The following is a 23000-nucleotide window of genomic DNA, read 5'->3' on the forward strand; positions in this document are numbered from 1 at the left end:
TCTATAATGTCCAAAATCCATTTGTCTTTTGTCAGTTTGTGCCAATTTTTTGAAAACAAAGATAACTTTCCGCCCAAAGGAGCTTCTGTTTTCTCCTTGGTCAGCGGAACTAGAGGAAAGTCATTGAGATTGTCCCTGCGGGGCAGGAGAAACCCCTGTGTCACTTCTTTGGTTTGCTGGTTGCCATTGTCGTCCCCTGTAGGATCCTCTGTATTGCCCTCTTCCTCGGGAACGCCTGTTTTTGCCCCTTTGAAATCTTTCAGGATTAGGAAAGGACCAGTTTTTAGAAGGCCAGTTCCTGCTGAATCTGGGCGGCTGAACCTGGAGGAAATCTTTGACTGTCTGAACTGACTTGGCTTTTTCCTCAATGGACTTTAACACATCTTTAGCATTAGCACCAAAAGCTTGTTCTTTTCCAAGGGTGCGTCAAGAAGTTTTGCCTTAACATGATCTGGTAAAGGTTGTTCTTTTAACCATGCATGTCTACGAATGACCGCCCCTGTCATAGCTGCCCTACATGAAGCCTCCAATGCATCATATCCACACTGTAGAAAGTGATTGCTAACCTGCTGAGAGTTATGCACAGCCTCCTGCAAAGACTTCCTATCTAAAGGTTCAGGAGAGGCCAATCTTTTCTGTAAATCATCTAACAGGAAATCCTGATATTGAAACATGTGAAAGAGACAATTGAGAGCTCTCATAGATAAAGTAGTGGAGGTGTAAACCTTCTTCCCCCATCTCTCTAAGGACCTTGCTTCCCTGTCGGAAGGGTTTTTGGAGGTGGTAGCTGAAACCCCTTTAGGCCCCTGGGAAATTGTTTCTAAATCAACAGCATGGGCCCTAAAGAAATGAGAATGGGTTTCTGGGACCCTATAGTATCTGTCAGGCTTGACAGGAGCAGGAGGAAGAGTATCAGGGGTAACACTGGAGTCAGAGTATAAATCATCCAAAACATCAAGCACAGGAGGTATAGCTAAGGGTCTGTGTTGGGGCTTTTTAAGGAAGGTTCGAAGGAGCTTTCTGGAATCTGAATATTCCTGGCCTTGCCACTTAAAATGCTCCCTCATGGAATGCAGAACTTCCCCAAAAGAAATATCCTCAGGAGGAGAGGCCGAGGGAATGGAGTCCTCTGCATCTGAATCCTCATAGGTCTGGAAGGGCTCTTCCTGGCTTTCAGAGTGAACAGAGTCCTCAGAATCTTTATCTGAAGGAAGAGGGTCAGAGGGTTCAACCCTGGGCCTCTTATCAGGAGGAGGCTGGGATCCTCTCTCAGGATGGGCCTGGGAACTTCTGATCAGGGAAATTAAATCTGCGGCCATAGACATGATTTGAGTTTCAGGAGTAGGCTGAGGTAAGGTTTTAGCAGTAAGATGCTTGGACTTGCTGGCTGCCTTAGCACGTGTGTAGGCCTTGATAGACATAGACATGGACATGGGAGGCCTAGCCGCTCCACGTGCAGGAGTGACCTTATCAACAGCAATGGTCTCGGGCATTTCCTCGGTTTCAGTATCCGGAGGAAAATCAATAACTGGCGGAGTGGCCTCCGGTATCGGTAATGCGGTGTCTTCGGTTCGGAGCGGTGGAATAACCGCCTCAGAGGGAACCGGGGCACTCGCGGTTAGTTTTGGCGTGGTGTCGGTGGAAGATGATGGATGTCGGTCCCGGTCTTTTCGTTTCTTAGGAGTCTGCGTTGTCGGTTGTTCCGACGGCATTGTATAATCAAATTTTTCGCCGAAAAAGTCTTCAGCGAACTCTGCCCGGCGCCTGAGAGTGCGCTTATTGAAGTGAGCACAGGCGGCACAGGCCGAGACGTCGTGGTCTGGGCCAAGGCAAGGGAGGCAGTAAGAGTGGAAATCCTTATGAGGTATTTGTTTACCACAAGACAAACAATTATTTACTTTTTCAGTAATTTCTGACATCGGCTGAGGCAAGAAAAGGTCCCCAATGGGGTACTTAGCTTTTTTGATGACTTCGGTTTCAAAGAATACAGGAGCTGACCGACCGGCACTTGCGAGCTGCTTCTGCTTCGGGCACCGCGCGGCAAGAAAGACTGGAGAAGATGGCGTCGGCTGATGCTTATATACTCCAGCCGCTCTGACGTCAGAGAGAAATGCGACATCAGCCGACGTCAGACCCAGACTTTGGAATCCGGCCGACCGAGGGCTGCCTGAGGCAGGACAACCCATATGTTATGACTGCAGTTGCATTCTTGAAGGCATCTCCTGAAAGTAGTAAAAAATCTACCAGGTCCACAAGGAGACGTTGGCAGGGGGAAGGAGGGAGGTTTTCGTAAGAATGAATGGCGAGAGGGACAACAAACCTGGAACGTTATAGTGAGTACATAACTTCTTTATGTTATGTTGTCCTATCTCACCTTCATTCTTACAATGATGCGACAGCGTCCCTAGCACCTTTTCCCTGGGTGGCTCACGGAAGTACACCTTTAAACACCGTGGAACCAAAGGATGCCCTGTCCCTGGAGGTCAAATCCAATTTGTAATGAGTGATAAAAGTATGTGGAGTAGTCCAAGTAGCTGCTGCGCAAATATTATCCATGGGAATTCTGGCTTGAAAAGCAGAAGACGTAGCCATTGCTCTAGTGGAATGAGCCTTCACTTTGAAAGGTAAATCTTTGTGATTAGAGTTATAGATGAATGTAATACAATTTGAAAGCCAATTGGAAAGAGTAGTTTTTGAGACTGAAAATCTTTTTTTGCATCAGAGAAGGATGCAAATAATTGGTCAGATTTTCTGAAGTCTTTGGTCCTATGCAAATAGAATCTTGAGTTGTCTATGCACGTCCAGTTGATGTAATTTGTACTCTGCCTTGTTACTATGATTAGGAAAGAACACTGGAAGTTCTATAGATTGGTTTATGTTGTTTGGAGAATGGACTTTAGGTAGAAAGGATGGGTTTGTACGCAAGGATACCCTATCCTTATGAAAAATCAAATATGGTGGTTTAATAGAAAGAGCTTGCAATTCTGACACCCTTCTAGCAGAAGTTATAGCCACCAGAAACAAGGTTTTCCAGGAAAGGAACTTGAGGCCAGAAGATGAAGAGGGCTCAAAGGGAGGTAACGTGAGATGAGATAAAACAAAATTTACATCCCAAGGAGAAAGGGATTCCTTAAAGGGAGGTCTTAATAAGGAAGCACCTTTTAAGAAGGCTCTACACAACCTATGTGACATTAAGTTGGAAGTAGAATCACCAATGTGAAAATATGAAATTGCAGCAAGTTGAACCCTGATGGTTGCTGCAGCTCAGCCTTGTTGAAACAATTCCGTCAAAAATTCCAAAACAGAATGGAAAGGTGCAGAAAAAGGATCGATGTTCCTGTCTTGAGCCCAAAGGGAAAACCTCTTCCATTTACTAGAATACAGCTACCTAGTGGAACCTTTGTGCGAGAACATTAAGATATGTCTAACTGTAGGAGTGAAATTGTGAAGCCTGACTAAATTGGGAAATGGAGTAGCCAAGATGTCAGTTTTAGGGTGTGGAGAGAAGGACGAAGCTCCCCTGACATACGAGTCAGTAGATCTGGCACTGGGTCCAGAATCCAAGGCTTCTCCTGAAGATGAGGCCAAAGGAAGGGGAACCAAACTTGGCGAGGTCAGTAAGGAGTAATGAGAATTATCCTGCTTCCCAAGCATTGTACTTTCTGAATTACTCTGGGCATGAGAGGAAATGGTGGAAAGCCATATAGAAGTCCTGAGGGCCAATCGTGAGCAAGAGCATCTATCAGTGTCTCCCCCGGAGGGGGGAAAAGGGTAAAGTACTTGCTGCACTTGGCATTCATGGAGTGGCAAGAGATCGCAGCAAGGCTGTCCCCATGTTTGGAAAATCATTTCCGCCACATTGTGATTGAGAGACCACTCATGAGGCATTAGGATTGCTCTGCTCACCTTGTCCGCTATCACGTTGGACTTCCCTGGAATGTGCATTGCAGTTAGAAAGCTCTGGGAAGAAACTGCCCATTGCCACATGCTTAGGGCTTCGTGACAAAGGGGTTAAGATCTGGTTCCCCCCTGCTTGTTTATGTACCAAACCACAGACATATTGTCTGACTGTATCGCAATAGTCCCTAGAGAGTGAGAGTCGAAGTGCTTGCAATGCAAGCAGCACTGCTCTCATCTCTAGAACATTTATATGCAAGTGAGCTTCATGTTCTTGCCATGTACCTTGGCTGTTCTTCCCAGATAATGCCCCCCCCACCTTATCTGAGAAGCCTCTGTGGTCACTGTAGCTATTGGTTGATGTGGAACAAAGGGTCTGCGCCTATTGTCACATGAATGGAGTGTATCCACCATCTTAAGTCGTTCTTGCAAGATTCTGTTATTCTGATCAGATGAGGCTTCAGAAGATCTTGAAGTGATCATTGGGAGAATAATAGCCAATGAAGAATCCTTGTGTGCATTCTGGCAAGAGGGACCAGTGTAATCATGGAGGCCATTGTTCCTAGTAATCTTAGGATGATCTTTGCTTTCACTTTGGACTTGGGAAGGAGGTGAAGTATCTGCTGTCTGAGCGCTATAACTCTTTCTTTTGGAAGACGTGCTACCATAGATGTAGTGTTTAGATATGCGCCTATGAATGTAATATGTTGACAGGGCAACAAGGCAGATTTTTGAAAGTTTACTGTACTGCCCAGCTGACTGCAGATGTCCAAAGTTAGGTCCCTGGCTTGTAGGAGTAGATGCTTGGTGGTGGCAGATAGGAGCCAGTCGTCTAGTTAGGGAAACACACAGAATCCTAGACATCTCAGGTGAGCCGTGCCTACTGCCATACATTTGGTAAACACTCTGTGGGCTGTAGTGAGACCAAAGGGCAGAATTCTAAACTGGTAATGGCTGTCTCCCAGCCGGAAGCGAGTACCTTCTTGATGTCCTGTCCATTTTTATGTGGTAGTAAGCATCTTGAAGGTCTATTGAACACATCCAATCGTCTTTCCCTAAAAAGGGAAGTATAGACTGCAGTGTCACCATTTGGAACTTGGACTTCTTGACAGATTCATTTAACTTGCTTAGGTCTAATATGGGCCCTCTAATCCCCTGTTCTTTTTGATACCAAAAAGAATCTTGAGTAAGTTCCGAATCTTATTTGGTCTGCGAGGACTTCATGGATGACTCTTTTCTGGAGCAACTTTTGAATCTCTATAGTTGCTTGTTCCCTTAGATTGGGTGGAACATCTGGGGTTGCTTTGGTCTGTGGAACAGTGTTGGAAAAAGGGATGGAGTATCCTCTGGATATTATATTTAGTACCCATTTGTCATTTGTGATATTTTGCCAGGCTTCTGGGTACATTGATAAACGTCCCCCAACTGCCTCCAGAGTATAGCAATCGGGCCTCCTTTCAGGAGCGCTGATAAGGGCGTCTGTGAAAGGAATCACGGTCGTCCTGGTTTTGCAGGCCCACTCTGTCTCTGGGGCGGCATCTACCTTTATTACCTCCCCCTCTGGCCCTGGGGAAGGCATCACCCAGTGCATCCTGGAAAAATCCCTGGGATCTCTTGAACCACATCTTTCCTCACGTTTGGCCTTTAGGATACGGTCTTGAAGGTGCAGAAAAACATAGTCCAATGGCAGAGAGAGTTTTTCCCTTCCTGCTCGCACCGGGTTAAAGTGTCTTTTACTTTGAGTCCAAAGAGTGAGGAACCATCAAAAGAGGCATTAGGAAAGGTAGATTTAAAGGGCTTTGCAAAGTTGCACAAGTACATCCAGGAGTGTCACCTAAGGGAAACTCCAGACCCCGCTGCCCTGCTCGCTCCATCTGCTGTGTAGGATATGAGCCTCATGGAGGAGTTGACAATGGACTTCAAGGTGGACAGCTGGGAGGAGACCTTCTCAATCACCCCCGCAGCTAATGAACCTTGCAGAGTATCTCCTAGGTCCTTCAGGAGATCTCTTTGTAAAATTAGCTAAGACTAACATAGCTAAAGCTACACCGAAAGTTACTACAGAACAACACAGTTATTTTATACTACTGACGACCTGACGTCATTCCTGGAGCAACGGCAACCGATGCAAAAATACTAAACCTCTGATATTCGGGCCGACTGAGGGCTACCTTGGCAGGGATAACCCTAATGTGATGACTGCAACAGTGAAACACGAAGAACATCTACCTAGGAGCAAAATGCATACTACATTCTCATGACTACAGCTATATAGAAAAGAATGCTGGCAGAAGACCTTTGCTCAACAGTAATCATCTGCCTGGTGCAATTAAGCCTCAAATGGCTACCTGTCCAACTATCCTGTCTAACCCCTCTCTGTCTTTCGCAGGCATCCTTGAAACAATCTTTTGACAATTCACTCTAGCAGAAGATTCCAGTCCAGCACCTTACAAGCCTGTTCTGTGAAACAGTGTTGCATTCATATTTCCCTGCAATTCAGGGCTTCCTACTATCTCACCATTCTGGTAGCTATCTATCCTTTATACTCTGTTGTCAGCACCATCCCCTCTTCTCTTTTACCACTGTCAGAAATATATACAGTATTCAAACTTAACTGGTATAAAATTAAATGACGGCTGCAGTGTCTAGTACTAGAGTATGCACTAATTTCTGCTAGCTTTGGTCTTTGCACTTTTGCTCTGAACGATTCTTCCAGGGGTGGGGGTGGGGGGGGTGTATAGTATTAGCCTCCAATTCTGCTCTTCCTCTGTTCTCATGAATATCACCCCAAATAAAGTACAGTTTTGTACCTACCATAAATGTAGATGTTCGAGTGTTCACCCTGCTGCAGTCTTCACACTTGGGTTATCCTGTCGTCAGGCGGTCCCGCAGTCGGCCGGATTTCCAAAGCCTTGGTCCGATGTCGGTTGCTGTCACCTCATCCCTGACGTCAGTGCGCCAGGGGTACATATATTGCAACAGACACCATTTTATTCAGTTTTTTCTTGCCCCAGATGTCAGGTGCCCCCAAAAAGGTGATCCAAATTAGTACCAAAAGGTGTTTACACTGTACAAACACAAAATTCCTTCAGCTATAAGCAAATACATCAGAAAGGCATAGCAAAGATTTAGCCAGTAGATCAGAGGGGTTGGAGGGAGGGTAACCTGGACTGCAGCAGGGTGAACACTCGAACATCTACATTTATGGCAGGTACAAAACTGTACTATGTTCATCGTGTTACCCTGCTGCAGTCATTACACTTGGGTTGAGTCCCAAAGCTAAGGTAGGGTGGAGGCATCATAGGGGGTTAGTGGAGGCAATGAGGTCCTGCAGAACTGCAGTGGCGAAGCCTTCCCTGGACTTAGAATAAAGAGGCAAGTGATAGTGTTTGGTAAAGGTGTGTACAGAACTCCAAGTTGCAGCTTCTAAAATTTCCTTGGTAGGAACCCCCTTGAGAAAGGCTGTAGAGGTAGCTGTTGCCCTGGAAGAGTGGGATCTAACTGGTTTCCCATGATGGGTATAGCAGAATTGTATGCAATGGCCTATCCATTTAGAAATGGTTTGCTTGGATATGGCCCTCCCTTGAGAAGCTGTAGCATAGGCCAGCTGAGGTGCAAGTCATTGAGTTAGCCTTCTGGTGGGTTGAGACCTGTCTTCTCCTCCCTTCTGGGTTGGAGTGCCCCATTGGCGAGGCTTATACTGAGCTTGTGGTTGTCCTCTGCCCCTTGGGCGCCTGTATTTACCCCTCTGAGGCCTGTCAGTGGCTGGAAAGGACCAATTTTTTGTTGGCCAGTTTCTGTTGAAGCAAGGGGGTTGTACTTGTAGGAAATATTTAACTGTCTGCATTGATTTCGTCTCATCTTCCATTTTCTTTAAAACTTCTTCTGCTTTAACACCAAAAAGAACATCCTGCTGTAAGGGATCATCTAGTAGTTTTGCTTTAACATGATCAGGCAGACTTTGTTCCTTTAACCAGGCATGCCTACGTATAACTGATTCAGTGACAGCTGCTCTGCAGGAGGCCTCTAAAGAATCAAACCCACATTGTAAGGTATGTTTGCCCACCTGCTTGGTAGCGTGCAACAAATCCTGTACTTCTTTCATTTCAGATTGTTGAGGTAGGGTGGTTATCTTTTGTTTTAACTGAGAGATCAGAAATTGCTGATACTAAAGCATATGAAATTGACAGTTTAGTGCTCTCATAGCTGAAGTGGCTGAGGTGTAAACCTTTTTCCCCCATCTGTCTAGTGCTCTTGAATCCCTTTCAGAAGGTACTGGATTTTTAGCCATGGAAGCCTTAGCCCCCTTGGGACCCTGGGAGACAGTCTCTGGGTCAGCTACTGGGTTTTTGTAAAGGAATTTGTGGGAATCAGGTACTCTGTAGTATTTGTTAGGCTTGGCCGGGGCAGGAGGTAGAGAGTCAGGGTTGAAACTGGATTCTAAGTAGACATCATCCACAATGTCCAAAACAGGAGGGATGACTAGAGGTCTGTGTTGGGGGAGTAAAAGAAACTCTCTGAGCCTTTTCTTGGAATCAGAGTAATCCTGACCTTCCCAGTGAAAATGTTCCCTCATAGTGTGTAAAGTTTCCCCAAAACAGTAATCTTCTGGAGGGGAAGCTGAGGGAATAGAGCCCTCAACATCAGAATCTTCATAAGGAGAGAAGGAATAGTCTTGATCCTCAGAGGAATCCGAAGAAATAGACAGTTGTTCAGAGGAAGCAGAATCTTCCTCTTGTCTAGGCCTTTTGTCAGGAGGAGGCTGTGAACTCCTGATAAGAGAAATCAAATCTTCAGCCATTTTGAGCATCTGTTTCTTAGGCATAGGGCCTTGAACAGGAGACTGAAGTGAAGCCTTTTTCGATTTAGAAGGAGTCTTCGACTTGGAAAACGTTTTGACTGTAAGCGTCGGTCTGAAAACGCCTTCAGAAACCGATGGTGTTTCAGAAGTACTGACGTCCTTGAAAGGTAAATCGTCAGAAGGGCCTGAAGTAAAAGGCTGCGTCGGCCTAGTACATTCCGTCAAAATATCTGTAGCGGTCTCGGGTTCCAGAACTGCAGTAGTCAGAGGCTGCGTCGGAGCCTCACTGATAACCGGAGACTGGATCAACCGAGGCCTCGGAATCAGGCTTAGGCCTGGGCTGTCGGTCCTTGTCCCTGCGCTTTTTGTGCACGCCGGTAGTCGGTAGCTCCGACGGCATGTTATAGTTAAATTTTCTACCAAAAAAGTGTTGTGCGAAATCAAATCGTCTTTTAATAGTACATTTATTAAATCTAGCACAAAAACGACAAGAAGTGACGTCGTGATCAGGGCCTAGGCAAGGTATGCAATAAGAATGAAAATCCTTATGAGGTATTTGCTTCCCACAAGAAATACAATTGTTAACTTTTTCTGACATCGGTCTGAGGCAAGAAAAGTTTCCCCAACGGGGTACTTAGCTTTATAGAAGACTTCGGTCTGAAATTCGAATTCGAAAATCTCAGGAGTTGGCCGACCGGCACTTGCGAACTGCTTCTGCTTCGGGCACCGCGCGGCAAGAAAGACTGGAGAAAATGGCGTCTGTTGCAATATATGTACCCCTGGCGCACTGACGTCAGGGATGAGGCGACAGCAACCGATGTCGGACCAAGACTTTGGAAATCCGGCCTACTGCGGGACCACCTGACGACAGGATAACACAAGTGTGATGACTGCAGCAGGGTAACACGATGAACATCTTGCATGTTTGCCATGGAATTCAAACAACCCTAGCTGCATTTTATTTGTTCACCCTATAAACATCTGAAGTTCTCAGTGGCAATAGCACACAGCCTAATTCTGCATTCCATCACTGAGGAGGTACCAGACATTAGTATCCTAAAGAGGAGAGGTCCTAGCACTGATCCCTGTGGCACATCACTGTCGTTTTGCAATTCAACTGATCTATAACAACCACAGTCTCCTTCTAATGAGTTAAACCCTATTAAGTCTGCATTTTCATCACCACTATGGACCATATTGCCTGTGTGATCTTGCTTACCACTACTTAAAAAAAATCATTGTTGATGTCTGTCCAAACTTTTTGCCCCTTCTCTCCATGTAACCAGTAACAGCAAGCTTTCTGCCAGACCTAAAAGCAGCAGCATCATATCCAAGCAACAATGGGAAAATTGCGTGAACAAGGCTAAAATAACACAAAAAGAAAAGCTATGAGAGAGACAAGGACAAAGAGAAAGAACTTGCAAATAGGAAAAAAATACATACTACAACTTAGCATAAGGAATTAATAAACTGTGCTGTCACAAGGAAATCTGACTTCAAAAGGATGTCATGAATATTAGTAAATCGAGACTGTTACTAAGTGCATCAGGCAAAGAAATTTGGTGCATTCATTTCATTAAGACTTTTCCAGAAAGAGTTTCAATTATTAGATTTTCACAATAAAGGTTTGAATGTGAGCCAGCTAATGAAATTAAGCCAGAGTCAGTATAATGCAAGTGGTAACCATGGCATTTTCAGTGACAATGAAATCACTGCACTCTGAAAAAACTGCCATAGTCTGTTTTAGTAATTCATGATTCTACTAAAATATTAGAATGTATTCAGAGCTCTGTGTCCAAGATTTCATCACAGTAACAACTCACCTTGAAAGGCACTGAGGATTTATAGGAATCAGGTACTTCCCAATTCAGCAACACTGACGTTTTCATTACTGCACTCACACGGAAATTCTTGGCAAACACTAAAAAAGAAATAAACAAGACAAATCAAAAACATGAAGACTCATCTGTTCTTCTCCTCAAAAAGAAATGCAGTCGGTTTCATCTCTCAACTTGACCCACAGCCACCTCTCTTGATTTGTCAGACAGCACAGAGACATTTACAACCATGTGTCTGTATGCTCTGCAAAAGGATAGAATCCCTGGGCAGGAGCAAGCTCTTTATTTATTAATTTAAACCTGTCAACAGGACAAAAGTAGATGAAGGCAAACTCCATCTGAATCCCTAAAGACATTTGGGTCATCTGACAAACGGACATTAAAACAGACAAGTTTTAATGAATTATACAAAACACACACAAGTGGATGTCATACATCTAAAGTACTGTACATCCAATTTTATTCCTACTGAGAGCGGTTTAGTACATTTAATTTATCCTAACCTACTCCGTCCCAAACATATCCTCTGGTGCAGTGAATGACAAACAAGCATGCCAGGAATTAGGATGACACTACTATTTTTGGATAAGGGAAGAAAGCCCATTTTCTGAAATACTTTCAGGTGCTTTAGAACTTGCAAAAGTCTGCAAAAACCTGCTCAGAGATCAAAACTGCACTGTCTCAAACGTTTTTGTTTCCTTCTGTGTTCATTTAAAGTGAACTGCAATACACATTACATTTCTGCAGATGTGTGGCTTGTCCCTCAGATTGGTAGATGTTTCTTAAACGTACTTACCTCAGTGTAGTACAGAAAAAAAAGGACTTCAGACTAAAAGTCTGCCATGAATTTTAAATACCCACTTTTAATCTGTCCTGGGAATATCTGAATCTCTCTTAGAAGTTAAACTATCCCTCTCAACAATGACTGCACAGCCACACTACTCTCCAGTGGGTATCTTCTTAGCTGTGAAAATAAACCTGAACCCCTTCAGTCCAACTATGATCAAACCCCTTGCCACTTCAATCCACACTTCTTCAGTTGTAATGCTACCACCAGCCCTTTAAGGCATGTGGAATCTATATTATATCCTCATTTCCTTTCTCTTCATCAACATATACATTTAAGTGTTTCAGGTATTTCCTCATACTACATGCCCTTCACTCCCTTTATCATCTTGGTAACCCATGCTTCTCAACCAGCTTACTCGCCTTTGCCAGTATAACCTCCTGAACTGAAAAGTGTCTGTGACATAAACAGGATATGTTGAAGAGACAGGTATCCGGCTTCCCATCAATATGAAGCAAAGCTCATCTCTAACCATACTTAAACATAACGTGGACTAATGAATGAGAAATCACAAATTTACCCCTGGTTTGGTACCCATTTCCCTAACGGACAGGGACAGCCTGTGAATGCTTAATATGTACAAACCTACATTGTAACTCATTGATCCTTTCAACAGAACAAGGTGGTTTAGGATTACCTGACTTGAAGGGATATTGTAGAATTACATAGCTAAGGCTCATAGAAGTAGCACAAACCAAAGGTTCAAAGTGGAAAAAGGTGATGATGAAAGAGGAGTGAAGTTCAAAAAAATAAGGACAGGGATAGGACTTTGGATGCAGATCCTGAAGGACAATAATAACTGCTTTACTGAATACATATTTATAAAGTTGCAGAAAGGACTCTAGGAACAAAGCCTGGGAATGCAGAATGGAGAGTTTGCCAACAAGGATGACTGCGAGTAGGGGTACACAAAGTAGGCAAGATGAGGCGGGAAGTTATTGGAGAAAACTGGCAAAGGAACCAAGGTATTAGAAGCAAATAACTGGAGAAGGCATAGGATGAGGTCAATAAGAAGTCTGCACTGCAGGCTAGAGACGGGCTTCCCTTTCAGGGACTGATATCAGAGTAAAGGCAAGGGGATAGGAGAGTCCTAAGTGAAAGACCTGCTCTTTATCTATCTATATAACACTTTTATTGAAGGATCTCTTGGAACATAGGCAAATTTGAATTTGTATAAAAGTAATCAAACTGTATTAAGTTCATGTTTACAAACATTATACTTCACATATACTGCTATATATCATATAACCTAAGCAACATTACATAGATTATTCAACTCCTGCCCTTTTTATTTAAACAAGAAACATCTTTATTAAACCATCACTTACAACATAGGTAATCATACATGTATATAAATGAAAAACTACACCGACACAATCCTAGTTGCATGCATTTTACATCACAAACCATACTGACACATTCCCACTTGCAAACATTATACATCACTTATGATCTAACCAATAATTTTCAGTCAAACATTACACAAGTCCTGCCTTCTTTTAAGCCTCATTCCTCCCCTATATGTTTTTTTCCCAAAATTCCCATTTTTCCTATGTAGTTTGCACCTACTCTTTTCTAAAGATCTCATTTCCAGTTGTTTTATCTCTGTTACTATATTCATTACTTCTAGTATAGTTGGTTTAGATTTTGATTTCCATTTTCTAGTAATTAAAATTTTGGCAGCCACCATTATTAGACACAGTCAGGTCTTATCATGCCTAGGCAATTCTGATTCTATATCATAGCTCAGGAAAAATCATCTCCCTTGTCACACCAATCTGCCCCACCGAGCATTTCTGACAACACATCCCACAGGGAATCCTTAAAGTGTGCCAACTCACCGCACTCCCAGAAAATATGTTCCCAATTACCTCTTTCTACCCCATCACACCTCCAACATTTGCTGTCTACCTGAGGAAAAATTCACGGCAGTCTACTTTGGGTATAAAAATATCCGTGTAAACATTTCCAAGCAAAAATTCTAAATCGTCTAGATTTTTTATGTTTTATTTATTTTACATTTGTTAACCAGGAGAGTCTGACTGGATATAGGTCCATTTTCAGCAGAGCCCAGGGAAGAAAAGCTCCAATTATAATCATATTTAACATTAAAGCCATTACTTATGACACTCATTACAGGCAGAATAACATTGTGAAACTAAGTGATACACATTTGGGAGACACACATATATCCTCCCATTGTTTCTTTGTGAATTGCTTATCCAGTCTCTCCTCTGAATCCTTTCTATACTCCTCCGATTGATTCTTATAGTTATCATGCAATATTTTATATGTTCTAATAATTATTCCTTTTTTAATGACAGCTTCTGTTCTAGATTCTACAAAAAACCCTACCAGTACTGCTCTTTCGTTTAGGACCCCCCCCCCCATTTCTTTCTCTTTGCCTATACTCGGACATCAATCCTTGACAGGGAAGGCAATCTCTAACCTGCAGTCCAAATAAATTATTGGTTTCTTCCCATACTATCATCTTTCCCTCTCTAGTTATTCGCTCCCAATACCTGGGTTCCTTTGCCAGTTTTCTCCAATAAATTCCAGTTATCCCTATCGGCAGAATCTTTCTCCATTCCCATGTTGGCTTAGTTCTTAGGATACTTTCTGCTACTTTATAAATATAATATTCTGTATGACTATTGATATTCTCCTTAAAGGCCTGCATCCAAAATCCCAGTCTCTCCTTAAGTGAAAGACCTGCTCTGGTACAGATTTTAGTTGAATCTATAACAGAAGCTGCTGTTAAACAAGGGATAATTAGTGGGGCATATAAAATATTGTGTGATAACCATAAGAATAAATAAGAGAGGTTAGATAAGATTGGGATGAAAGACTGGAAAACAATTGATAAGGACACAATGGAAGGAAGCATGTATGGCTTCCAAGTATGCAACAAATTCCAGAATATTTAGGATTTTTATTTGGAAGTGTCTGCACGGGTATTTTTATACCACAAGCAGACTTCAAAGAATTTTTCTACAGGTAGACAGCAAATGTTGGAGGTGTGATGGGGAAGAAAAGTTACTGGGAACATGTTTTTTGGGAATGTAATGAGCTTGCAAATTTAAACAAAAAAAATCCCTACAGAGTACTCAAGAAATACTGAGGGTGCAAATGTCTGTAACTAAATAAATGACTCTTCTGAGCTGAGACTCAGGCTCTGAATTGTGTAAACACAGTAAGGCTTTATTAGGTTTAATTCTGTTCACTGCCAAAAAAAAGCGATTGTTAGTATTGAATATTGTAAACAAGATAAAAAAACTGGAGAGGGAGCTTTCTAAAAGAAAATCAGAAAAAATGACAAAAATAAATTGAATTTGTGGGAACAATACTGGTTAAAATAATGTTCAGTTGGAGGAGTGAGGTTTAAGGGAAGGCAGGAGCCGAGTGATTTAAGTAATGCTGGACTGAAAGACAATTGTCACAAAGAAAGAAAACACGTGCTATATAATGCGAATGGAAAAATGTTAATATGTTTTTTTTATTAATGTATGTGGGCCTATGTCTTAAGTGATACTTTAAAAAAAGCCTACATCACATCTTGTAAAATTCTTTGGGGTAATGACACGTCAGCAATATTATGGTAAATATGGAGTAAGCCTGGCTAGGCTTAAAATGGCTCTTGGACAGACAACCTAGTAACCACCTAAACAATATTTCAAAACAGGGTCTTCCCAACTCCCTGCACAACATGCACCTGCATACTGCATCTATTACAGACATCCCTGGTAACAATTTATCACTGTACTGGTCTTACCAGAGTCTATAAACGTAGTGCAGACTGATTTAGTTCTGGACAAATATTAAAATCCCATACATTGTTTCTTGGTCCTTTCTGCCCATGTGCCTAATGACTGTGAAGCCTACTTCAATCACACTTAGACACTTTGTTCTGTCATGCTAGGGCCATACCCAGAACAGTACAGTGGCAAGAGCTATTCAAAGGGGCCATCACTCAAAAAGCCATGAGAGTTGCTTGTACCCTTTAAGACATTACAGTAATGACAACAATATTGTAATAGCCCAACCACATCCCTAGGCAAGTGAGTATGTAACCTGCATAACCACCAGGCTGCTACACCGTCCCCATGCAGATGCATTCTCCAGTACACTTGTTTTATGCAAACTGTCACAGCGGCTCAGAAGTCCAAGTGTTCTCTCCCTGATCATGTGTACAAACAGCCCCCCTTTCTCAGGGTATTTTGTCTTTCTTGTGGCACATCCTTCCCCTGCCAGCTCTTTCAAGTGCCAACACTGCTAGTCTCTCTGAATCATTAGCAATCTGTCTTAGATGCTTTAAATATTTTACTACAGAGTACAGGATGGTATTAAAATAATTAACGTAGCATTCTTGGCAAAAATCTCCATTCCAGAACTAGAGGTTTTGACAAAAGACAACTGCCTTAACTCCTGGGCATATTGATAGTTGGATCACCTCCTCTTTCCACATTTGGCTGCTAGACACTACTTCAGATTACAACACAGTTTTACAACCCTTCTTTAACCCATTACGAGATACACCTATGACTAAAGTGGATGCTCACTCACCATCTTCAGATCTTTCATCCACTCAAGCCATTAGATCTTTCTGAAATTAAAAAAAAATAACTATGAACTGTCAAAGTACAGTTTTGCCTAAAGGGAGAAAAAAAGCTAGGTAAAAGGGAAGCCTACTTCAGAAGTTATCTGTATAAACTTTTGGATATAAGAAGGCTGAAAACTAACACTAACAATTAAGGCTATGAAATGTTTAATGAGCTGTTTCCTGTGGTCCAGGATTTGACTTTCCCAGCCTCACTTTGCCTACTCTGTGACCACTGAGCAAATGACTTAACCAGACAGTGATCTCGGCCCAGAGCCGGATCTAGCACTAGGCAACATAGACAGTCGTCTTTGACCCAGTGGCTGGGGGGGGGGGGGGCACACCTCTGGCCAGGAGGCTTCAACATAATAAATAATACACACATGCTGCTTGATACTGCAGTGGCAGCATCTTCTCCCTTAAGGAGAACCATCTGTGTTTTACACACATACACACACACACACCAAAGTGGATATAAACACATTCCACAGTTGTGTGTGGAATTTAAACTACCTGTTCCATTTATAGAGAAGGTAAGTGTGTGCATGTGTGTGTATATCTAATTTAAACTAGTGGTTCCGTTTGTTTCTGTATATGTAAGAAAGTGTGTGTATGTAATTTAAACTAGCTGTTCTGTTTGCATGATAGTGTGTGTGTGTGTGTGTGTGTGTGTGTGTGTGTGTGTGTGTGTGTGTGTGTGTGTGTGTGTGTGTGTGTGTGCGAGCGCATGTGTGCATTGCTGTATAGTAGAGGTAGTGTTGTTTTTGTGTGTGTATTGCTATGTAAGAAAGCTGGTGTGTGACTATGTGTGTTGCAGTGTGAGAGCAGAGAGAAGGTCGGTGTGTGTGTGTAACATTCCCCTGAACTGTCCAGATTTAGCCTCATAGTTCTGGTCTGTTTCTCACAGGATTTGTGGTTTTCTAGCAACTCACAGGAGGACTGAAGTCAGGAAAGAATGACACACGAGTTTCAGACTTCATATCCTTCAGAAAATGCATGGTAACACAAATCCTGTTATTCTAGTAACTTTCCAAGTTAAAAAGAGCAATATTTAAAATCTGTTCTTATTTTGAGCCATAATATCACCACTATTTTAGGCTTTGTCCAGATTTCTTGCGCTAAGAAGTTGAAAGGTATGCATACCTCTCAACTGTCCAGGTTTTTGTAGAATGTTCAGATTTTTGCCCAATACTTTTGGCATATTCATCATAAAATTTGTGTTTTTCTGGCAAATCACTGAGGACTGAAACAAAATAATGTAATACATTTGAGTTTCAGACTTAATTTCCTTCAGAAAATGCATGCCAACACAAATCCTGCTATTCTGGCAACGTTCTATGTTAAAAAGAGCAATATTTAAAATCTATACCTATTTTTGGGCCACTGTATCCCCATTATTTTAGGCTTTGTCCAGATCTCGTGTTAAAAGGTTGAGAAGTATAGAAGTATGGTATGTAATGCCCTAGTTGGTGTGTGTGTGTTTGTGTGTATGTGTGTGTGTGTGTGTGTGTGTGTGTGTGTGTGTGTGGGGGGGGGGGCATGACAGTCAATTACCTTGATCAGGCTTGACCTGCAAATTGGTTACAGAAGACAAAAGCCTGAATCCTCTACACTAGCTACCAAACTGCTGATGGAATTGTGAGTTTGAGTTTCAGTACATTTTCAGGAAATTAGGAGTTTCGGTACATTTTAAAGGAATTATAAGTTTGCAGCCGAGGTGGTGCAGCGGTTAGCGTTATTGTCTCACAGCAAGAGGTTCTCCCGTTCGATTCTCGGCTAGAGCGCCCGCTGTGTGGAGTCTGCATGTCCTCCCCGCGTTCGATTGATGTTAAAGACATGCAGGTAGGTGTGAGCGTGAATGGGTGCGCCTTCGTTGAAGGTTGGGCTTGGGCTGGCAACTTGGCACCGTAAAAATCCACTGCCAATCATGAGCGGATCGGAGTTCCGTTGTGGCGACCCCTAACCAGGAAAAGCTGAGTGTCTAATGTATTTTCATGGAATTGTGAGTTTCAAGGGAAAAGAGGTTTAGTCCTGCTCATGCCAAGTATGTTTTCAATGTGCAGCTAAGTTTTTTTTTTTTTTTTTTTTTAAGCAATTGGCAGCCACTGTTTGTGCTATAGAATTTGAAAACAGTGTTAGTAGAATAACTGCCTTTGATGCAGAAGGCTGTGGATTCTACTACCTCACCATGTATATGGATAGCCGATACTGCAGTGGCCTTTCAATTGCTGATTATTTGATGCATTTTAAAGGGGGATAGGGGTTCTGCACTCTTGAGTGTGTCCTCCTTTGTATGAGATGCCTATTAACTATGAACTTGTTCTCAGTTTGTACCATCTTATTACTGTTTAATGTAACATACGCAATTAATTCTTCAAGGGAGCAGACACTGAATCTGTAGATGAAGCACTGAAATATAAATTTGCTTGGCAGTAGCAATCTCCCATTAGTTACAAAACTCTAATACAGAATTATTCAGATGAATTTTACTTTGCAAAGACTGTGCTTATTGACTGATACTGGTGTACTGTAATGACAGAAGTTTAAGTGGCCTTTTATGGTTGAAATCCTTTGAAATGGGTGATTTTGTCATTACTGGTTCATACATTTGAACATTCTTCCAATAAGCAATGAAACAAAAACTACAAATTTAAAACACATTCTAACAAGTGGTGTATTATACAAGGAATACAATTTAATACAAAGAAGGTGGTGAATCAAAGAACACAGACAAGTATGCATGGCCCTAAAAACGTGTAAAGAGCCTATGGTTTGAAAACAGCCCAAAGGTAAACAATCTTCGCTGGTCAGATGCATTTTCTTTGAATGTTGGTTTTCATGCCATTTCAATGAATGCGAGTGTCAAGGGCAGAGACATTTACTGCTCATGCTGTCTATTTTCATTCTGAGACTGCACTGCTTGTTTAGCAAATGGCTATCAACAGTCTTCTTGTTCTTTCAGCTTTTCCCAGTTAGGGGTCGCCACAGCAGATCACCTGCCCGCTCATGATTAGAGGTGGAGTTTTACAGTGTCGAGTTGCCAGCCTGGAGCCCAACCTTCCACAGAAGGCACATACATGCATGCACTCACACCTAGGGCGAATTTAGAGTGTCCAATCCACCTACAGCATGTCTTTGGGATGTGGGAGGAAACCGGAGCACCCGGAGGAAACCCACGCGACCACAGGGAGGACATGCAAACTCCACACAGAAGCACCCCAGCCGAGGATCGAACCGGAGAACCTTTTGCTGTGAGGTGGCAATGCTAACCTCTGCACCACTGAGTTTGTGCTATTTCAATATCTGTAATCCTTGTAGAAGTAAATAAGAAAACAGTATGCACACTGACGGGTCTGAACAGTGTTTATGGTAAATGGGGGGGAAGAAGCCAAGTAATGAAACATTGGAATGGCTGGGGAGGGGGGTAAAGGGTTGCTGCAGGAGAGGCTGCTTTGGGGGCCCCCAATCTATTACCCTGCCTATGGCCCCATTTGACCACGATCTGTCTCTGTCTGGAGCAATTGGGAAAGTGATCTCCTGAAACAAATGCCTAGAAATTAGGGTACTTTCTAAACCAGGGCCAAGTATGGACTCACTCACTTGCATATAAGAAAACAGACTTTGATTACATACAAAAAAAAAATTGAAAGAAGACCTCTAGTAAATCTTCTTGTACATGTTTCCATGACAATGGTTACAAAGCCAAAGTATTTTATGTGTCAGAATCATTTCACGTTTTGCGTAAGATCACCTAAGCAAATCCTTGCTCCTGTTGAATAACACTTTTATATCTACTGCATTTTCTATCCACATTGTGCAAATCTCTGTTCATACTGCACAATTTGCATTACCTATTTATACATATTTTGTTTATATCACTGTCAATTCAGTATTTGTATTTTGGCCTAACTTTTTGCCCCTATGGGCTTGAGTCATGGCTGAAAAGGGTCAGAAGTCCAGACCACTGTTCACTAAGCACAATCTTATTTGATACAAAGGATTAAGGCCCTGAGCTATTAATAAGATGCCTCCTGTAGTCAGTAGTACAATGTTTGACTCCGTCCATGTCCACTCATCTACATGCAACTCGAGCAAGTTATTCAAGTAGACAAGGCTTCCATGTCGCACACAAAAAGGGACACTTGCGTCTAGTGGGTTTACACAACAAAAAATATTATATATAATGTATATTATACTTACATTTCAAGAGAAATCCCAAGTGAGTCTTAGTGTGAAATAATCCCATATTGATCAAACACAAAAACATGAAAAGAAAGAAAAACATGCCCCCCCCCCCAAACACACACGTGCAATAACACACCAAATGTTGCTAAACTGTAGCAAAATGGTCCACAATATAGTACTTTAGGAACATATACATTAATGCTCAAGACCCATGACAGAAATGCATACCATAAACACTTCACTAAACTTAAAAAGAGTTTCCCTCTCTTGTGAAGTGCTCTTTTATTGTACTGGACAGAAGTCAAAGTGTGCCTTAACATTAAAAAAAATAAAAATTAAAACATCCAAATACCTGGAGAGAGTATGATCAGTGAAATCATTAAGGTTTTAGGGCACCGGCCTTCAAGAACAAAAATAAGGATTAATGGGGGAAAAGTCACCTCAACCTTCCTTCCTACCCTCACTGGAGTACCCCAGGGATCCATACTCGGTCCAATGCTATTCAACATCTTAATTAATGATTTCCACAAAGCCATACCCAACACCAAAATTGTACAATATGCAGACGATTCAACTTTAGTCTACTGTGCCTCTAACCTCTCAGAGCTTCAAAGAGTGACCCAAACTGCTTTCTCCACCACTGAAAACTGGATGCTCCAAAACCACCTCTCGCTAAATGCCAATAAATCCAAAATACTATTATTCTCTCCCTCAAAAGCTTCCCCCCTCTTGATAAAAACTCATTCCAAATTATTAGCCAAAATAACTCTACTATAGAGATTGTTCTCTTTGCTAAACTACTTGGGGTTACTAATGATGAACACCTAAAATTCGACACTCACATCCAGCAAAACATTAATAAAACCCATATAAAATTTGGTATGCTATACAGAAACATCCACTTTCTCTTTCCTTCCACCAGACAAACTCAAGCCACTACCTATCTACTTCACTCACTAATGTATGGCGTTCCTCTACTAACAAACTTATCTGCCTCTCTTCTCTCCTCCAAATTGGAAGTCTGTTAAGATTTTTAAATTTGCAACTAAAGCCAAATTCTCCTCCCATCATTGTACTGCCCTTCATTTGTTAAATTGGCTTAAACTCTCCAACCATCTAGACTATTTCCAAATTACTACAGCCCACAGACTAATTTTTCAACCTACTAAATATGCCCAGCATTAACCAACATCCTTCAACCTTACACCACTCAAGAGAACTCTAAGATCTACTCACCAAAACCTAATCACTGTCCGCAAAGCCAGTCGTCCTGCTGGTCAGCTTCTTCTATCCTTTTCCTTAGCTAAAAAAAGGAATTCTCTTCCTTCTTCTCCAAGGACTTGTGAAAACTTTTAAAACTCAGCTACATTTCTACCTTTCCTCTAACAGGAAATGCAACTGCACTCTCCCCACATAGCCTAATAATCTATCCACCCCTTAAACTCCTGATTAACTCCGAGTACAAGTTAACCTAGCATAAATGTACATATTGTAAATAACATCCACCTTTTTTTCCTTTTTTTTTCTCTCTTTTCCTTCTAAGTCTTTATTCTCCCTCTCAATTAAGTTACCACTGCCATCCTAAATATTTAGGTACTATGTAACCAAAGAATTTATTCCTGTTCTCTAGCATGGAATGAAATTGTAATTGTGCCTTCTTTACTATGATTGTATATGTATGTAACTAAACTATGTAATGCGGCGCTTTTCTCCCCGGGCCTCCACTGAAAACGGGCTCCCTGAGCCCAGTAGACCTCCCCAGTCATCAAACTGGAAATAAAAATAAACAAATAAATAATTTGAAGGAACAACAGATCCTGATGAAAAATAAACCAAAGCCCTTTGTACCCAGTTTTTGAAGTTCAGAATTCCATCTAACGAAACTGATGATTAGCAGAACAGACAGATGCCTGTTGAATGCACAAGGGGAGGTCTCAAAAGAAAAATGTAAACACCTCACAGTCAGAAAATTGAGACTCCACATTGGGTATGGACTTTTATGTTTAGAAATCACTTCAGGAATTTGAGAGATTGGGGGCGTGGCCAAGGATGAACACAGGATAGCAGCAGATTTCTTCAGCTCCACCAATTTCATTACACTGACAGGAATTAATTACTTAAAAAATTAATTTTTGAAGTAATTTTCTTTCTAAATATGTTTGTTTTATATAGTTCTTGAACTATATCTAAAAAAGAAAGGAAGTCTTAACAATATTCCTGTCAGAAATCACTTTGGAAATTTTCCTGTCAGTTTATCAGTCTGAAATGAGTTCCAGTAAGACAAATTCTCAAGACTCCAGCATCAAGAAAGAACTTCAGTCTCTGATAATTATAATCCAGCAACTTACTGCTAAGATGGATAAAATGGATACTAAAATAGACACCTTCATAGAAAAACTACAAAACAAATAGACTTGTTACATATAGACCTGCAACAACAGAAGATCCAGATGACAGGCATAGAAGAAGCTGTGAATGACATGGAAAATAGAATACAAGAAGAGGAAATCAACATTGAGTTTCTGCTGAAACAAAATACACATTTACAAACAAAGCTGGATGACCTGGAAAATAGATCTAGGCGCAATAACATTAGGATTTTTGGACTGCCAGAAAATATTGAAGGTAACAATATTACTTCTTTTTTAACAACATGGCTCCCTAAAACTCTAGACTTACCAGAAGCATTCTCTTTTGGTATCGAAAGAGCACATAGATCTATAGCTAATACTAACTCTAACAAAAACTATCCTAGATCAGTTATAGTTAGATTTCTATCATCTTTTGATAAAGAGATGGTTCTTAAATCTGCTTGGGCTAAAGCTCCTGTTAAGA

General features: G+C 41.7%; 1 protein-coding gene across 18 annotated transcripts in view; it reads right to left on the bottom strand.

The window, feature by feature from the left end:
* PTPRF (protein tyrosine phosphatase receptor type F) overlaps positions 1–23000 on the bottom strand; it is a 3404399-nt gene that overhangs the window by 844689 nt on the left and 2536710 nt on the right. For all 18 annotated transcript variants that reach the window (XM_044085436.1, XM_044085429.1, XM_044085440.1 and 15 more), the window contains one exon: positions 10522–10619. In XM_044085436.1, coding sequence (XP_043941371.1) covers positions 10522–10619 — 98 coding nt within the window. The remainder of the gene's footprint in view (positions 1–10521; positions 10620–23000) is intronic.

The sequence above is a fragment of the Protopterus annectens genome, chromosome 10.part0 (assembly GCF_019279795.1).
Source record: "Protopterus annectens isolate FY-2018-M chromosome 10.part0, PAN1.0, whole genome shotgun sequence".
Classification (NCBI taxonomy): domain Eukaryota; kingdom Metazoa; phylum Chordata; order Ceratodontiformes; family Protopteridae; genus Protopterus; species Protopterus annectens.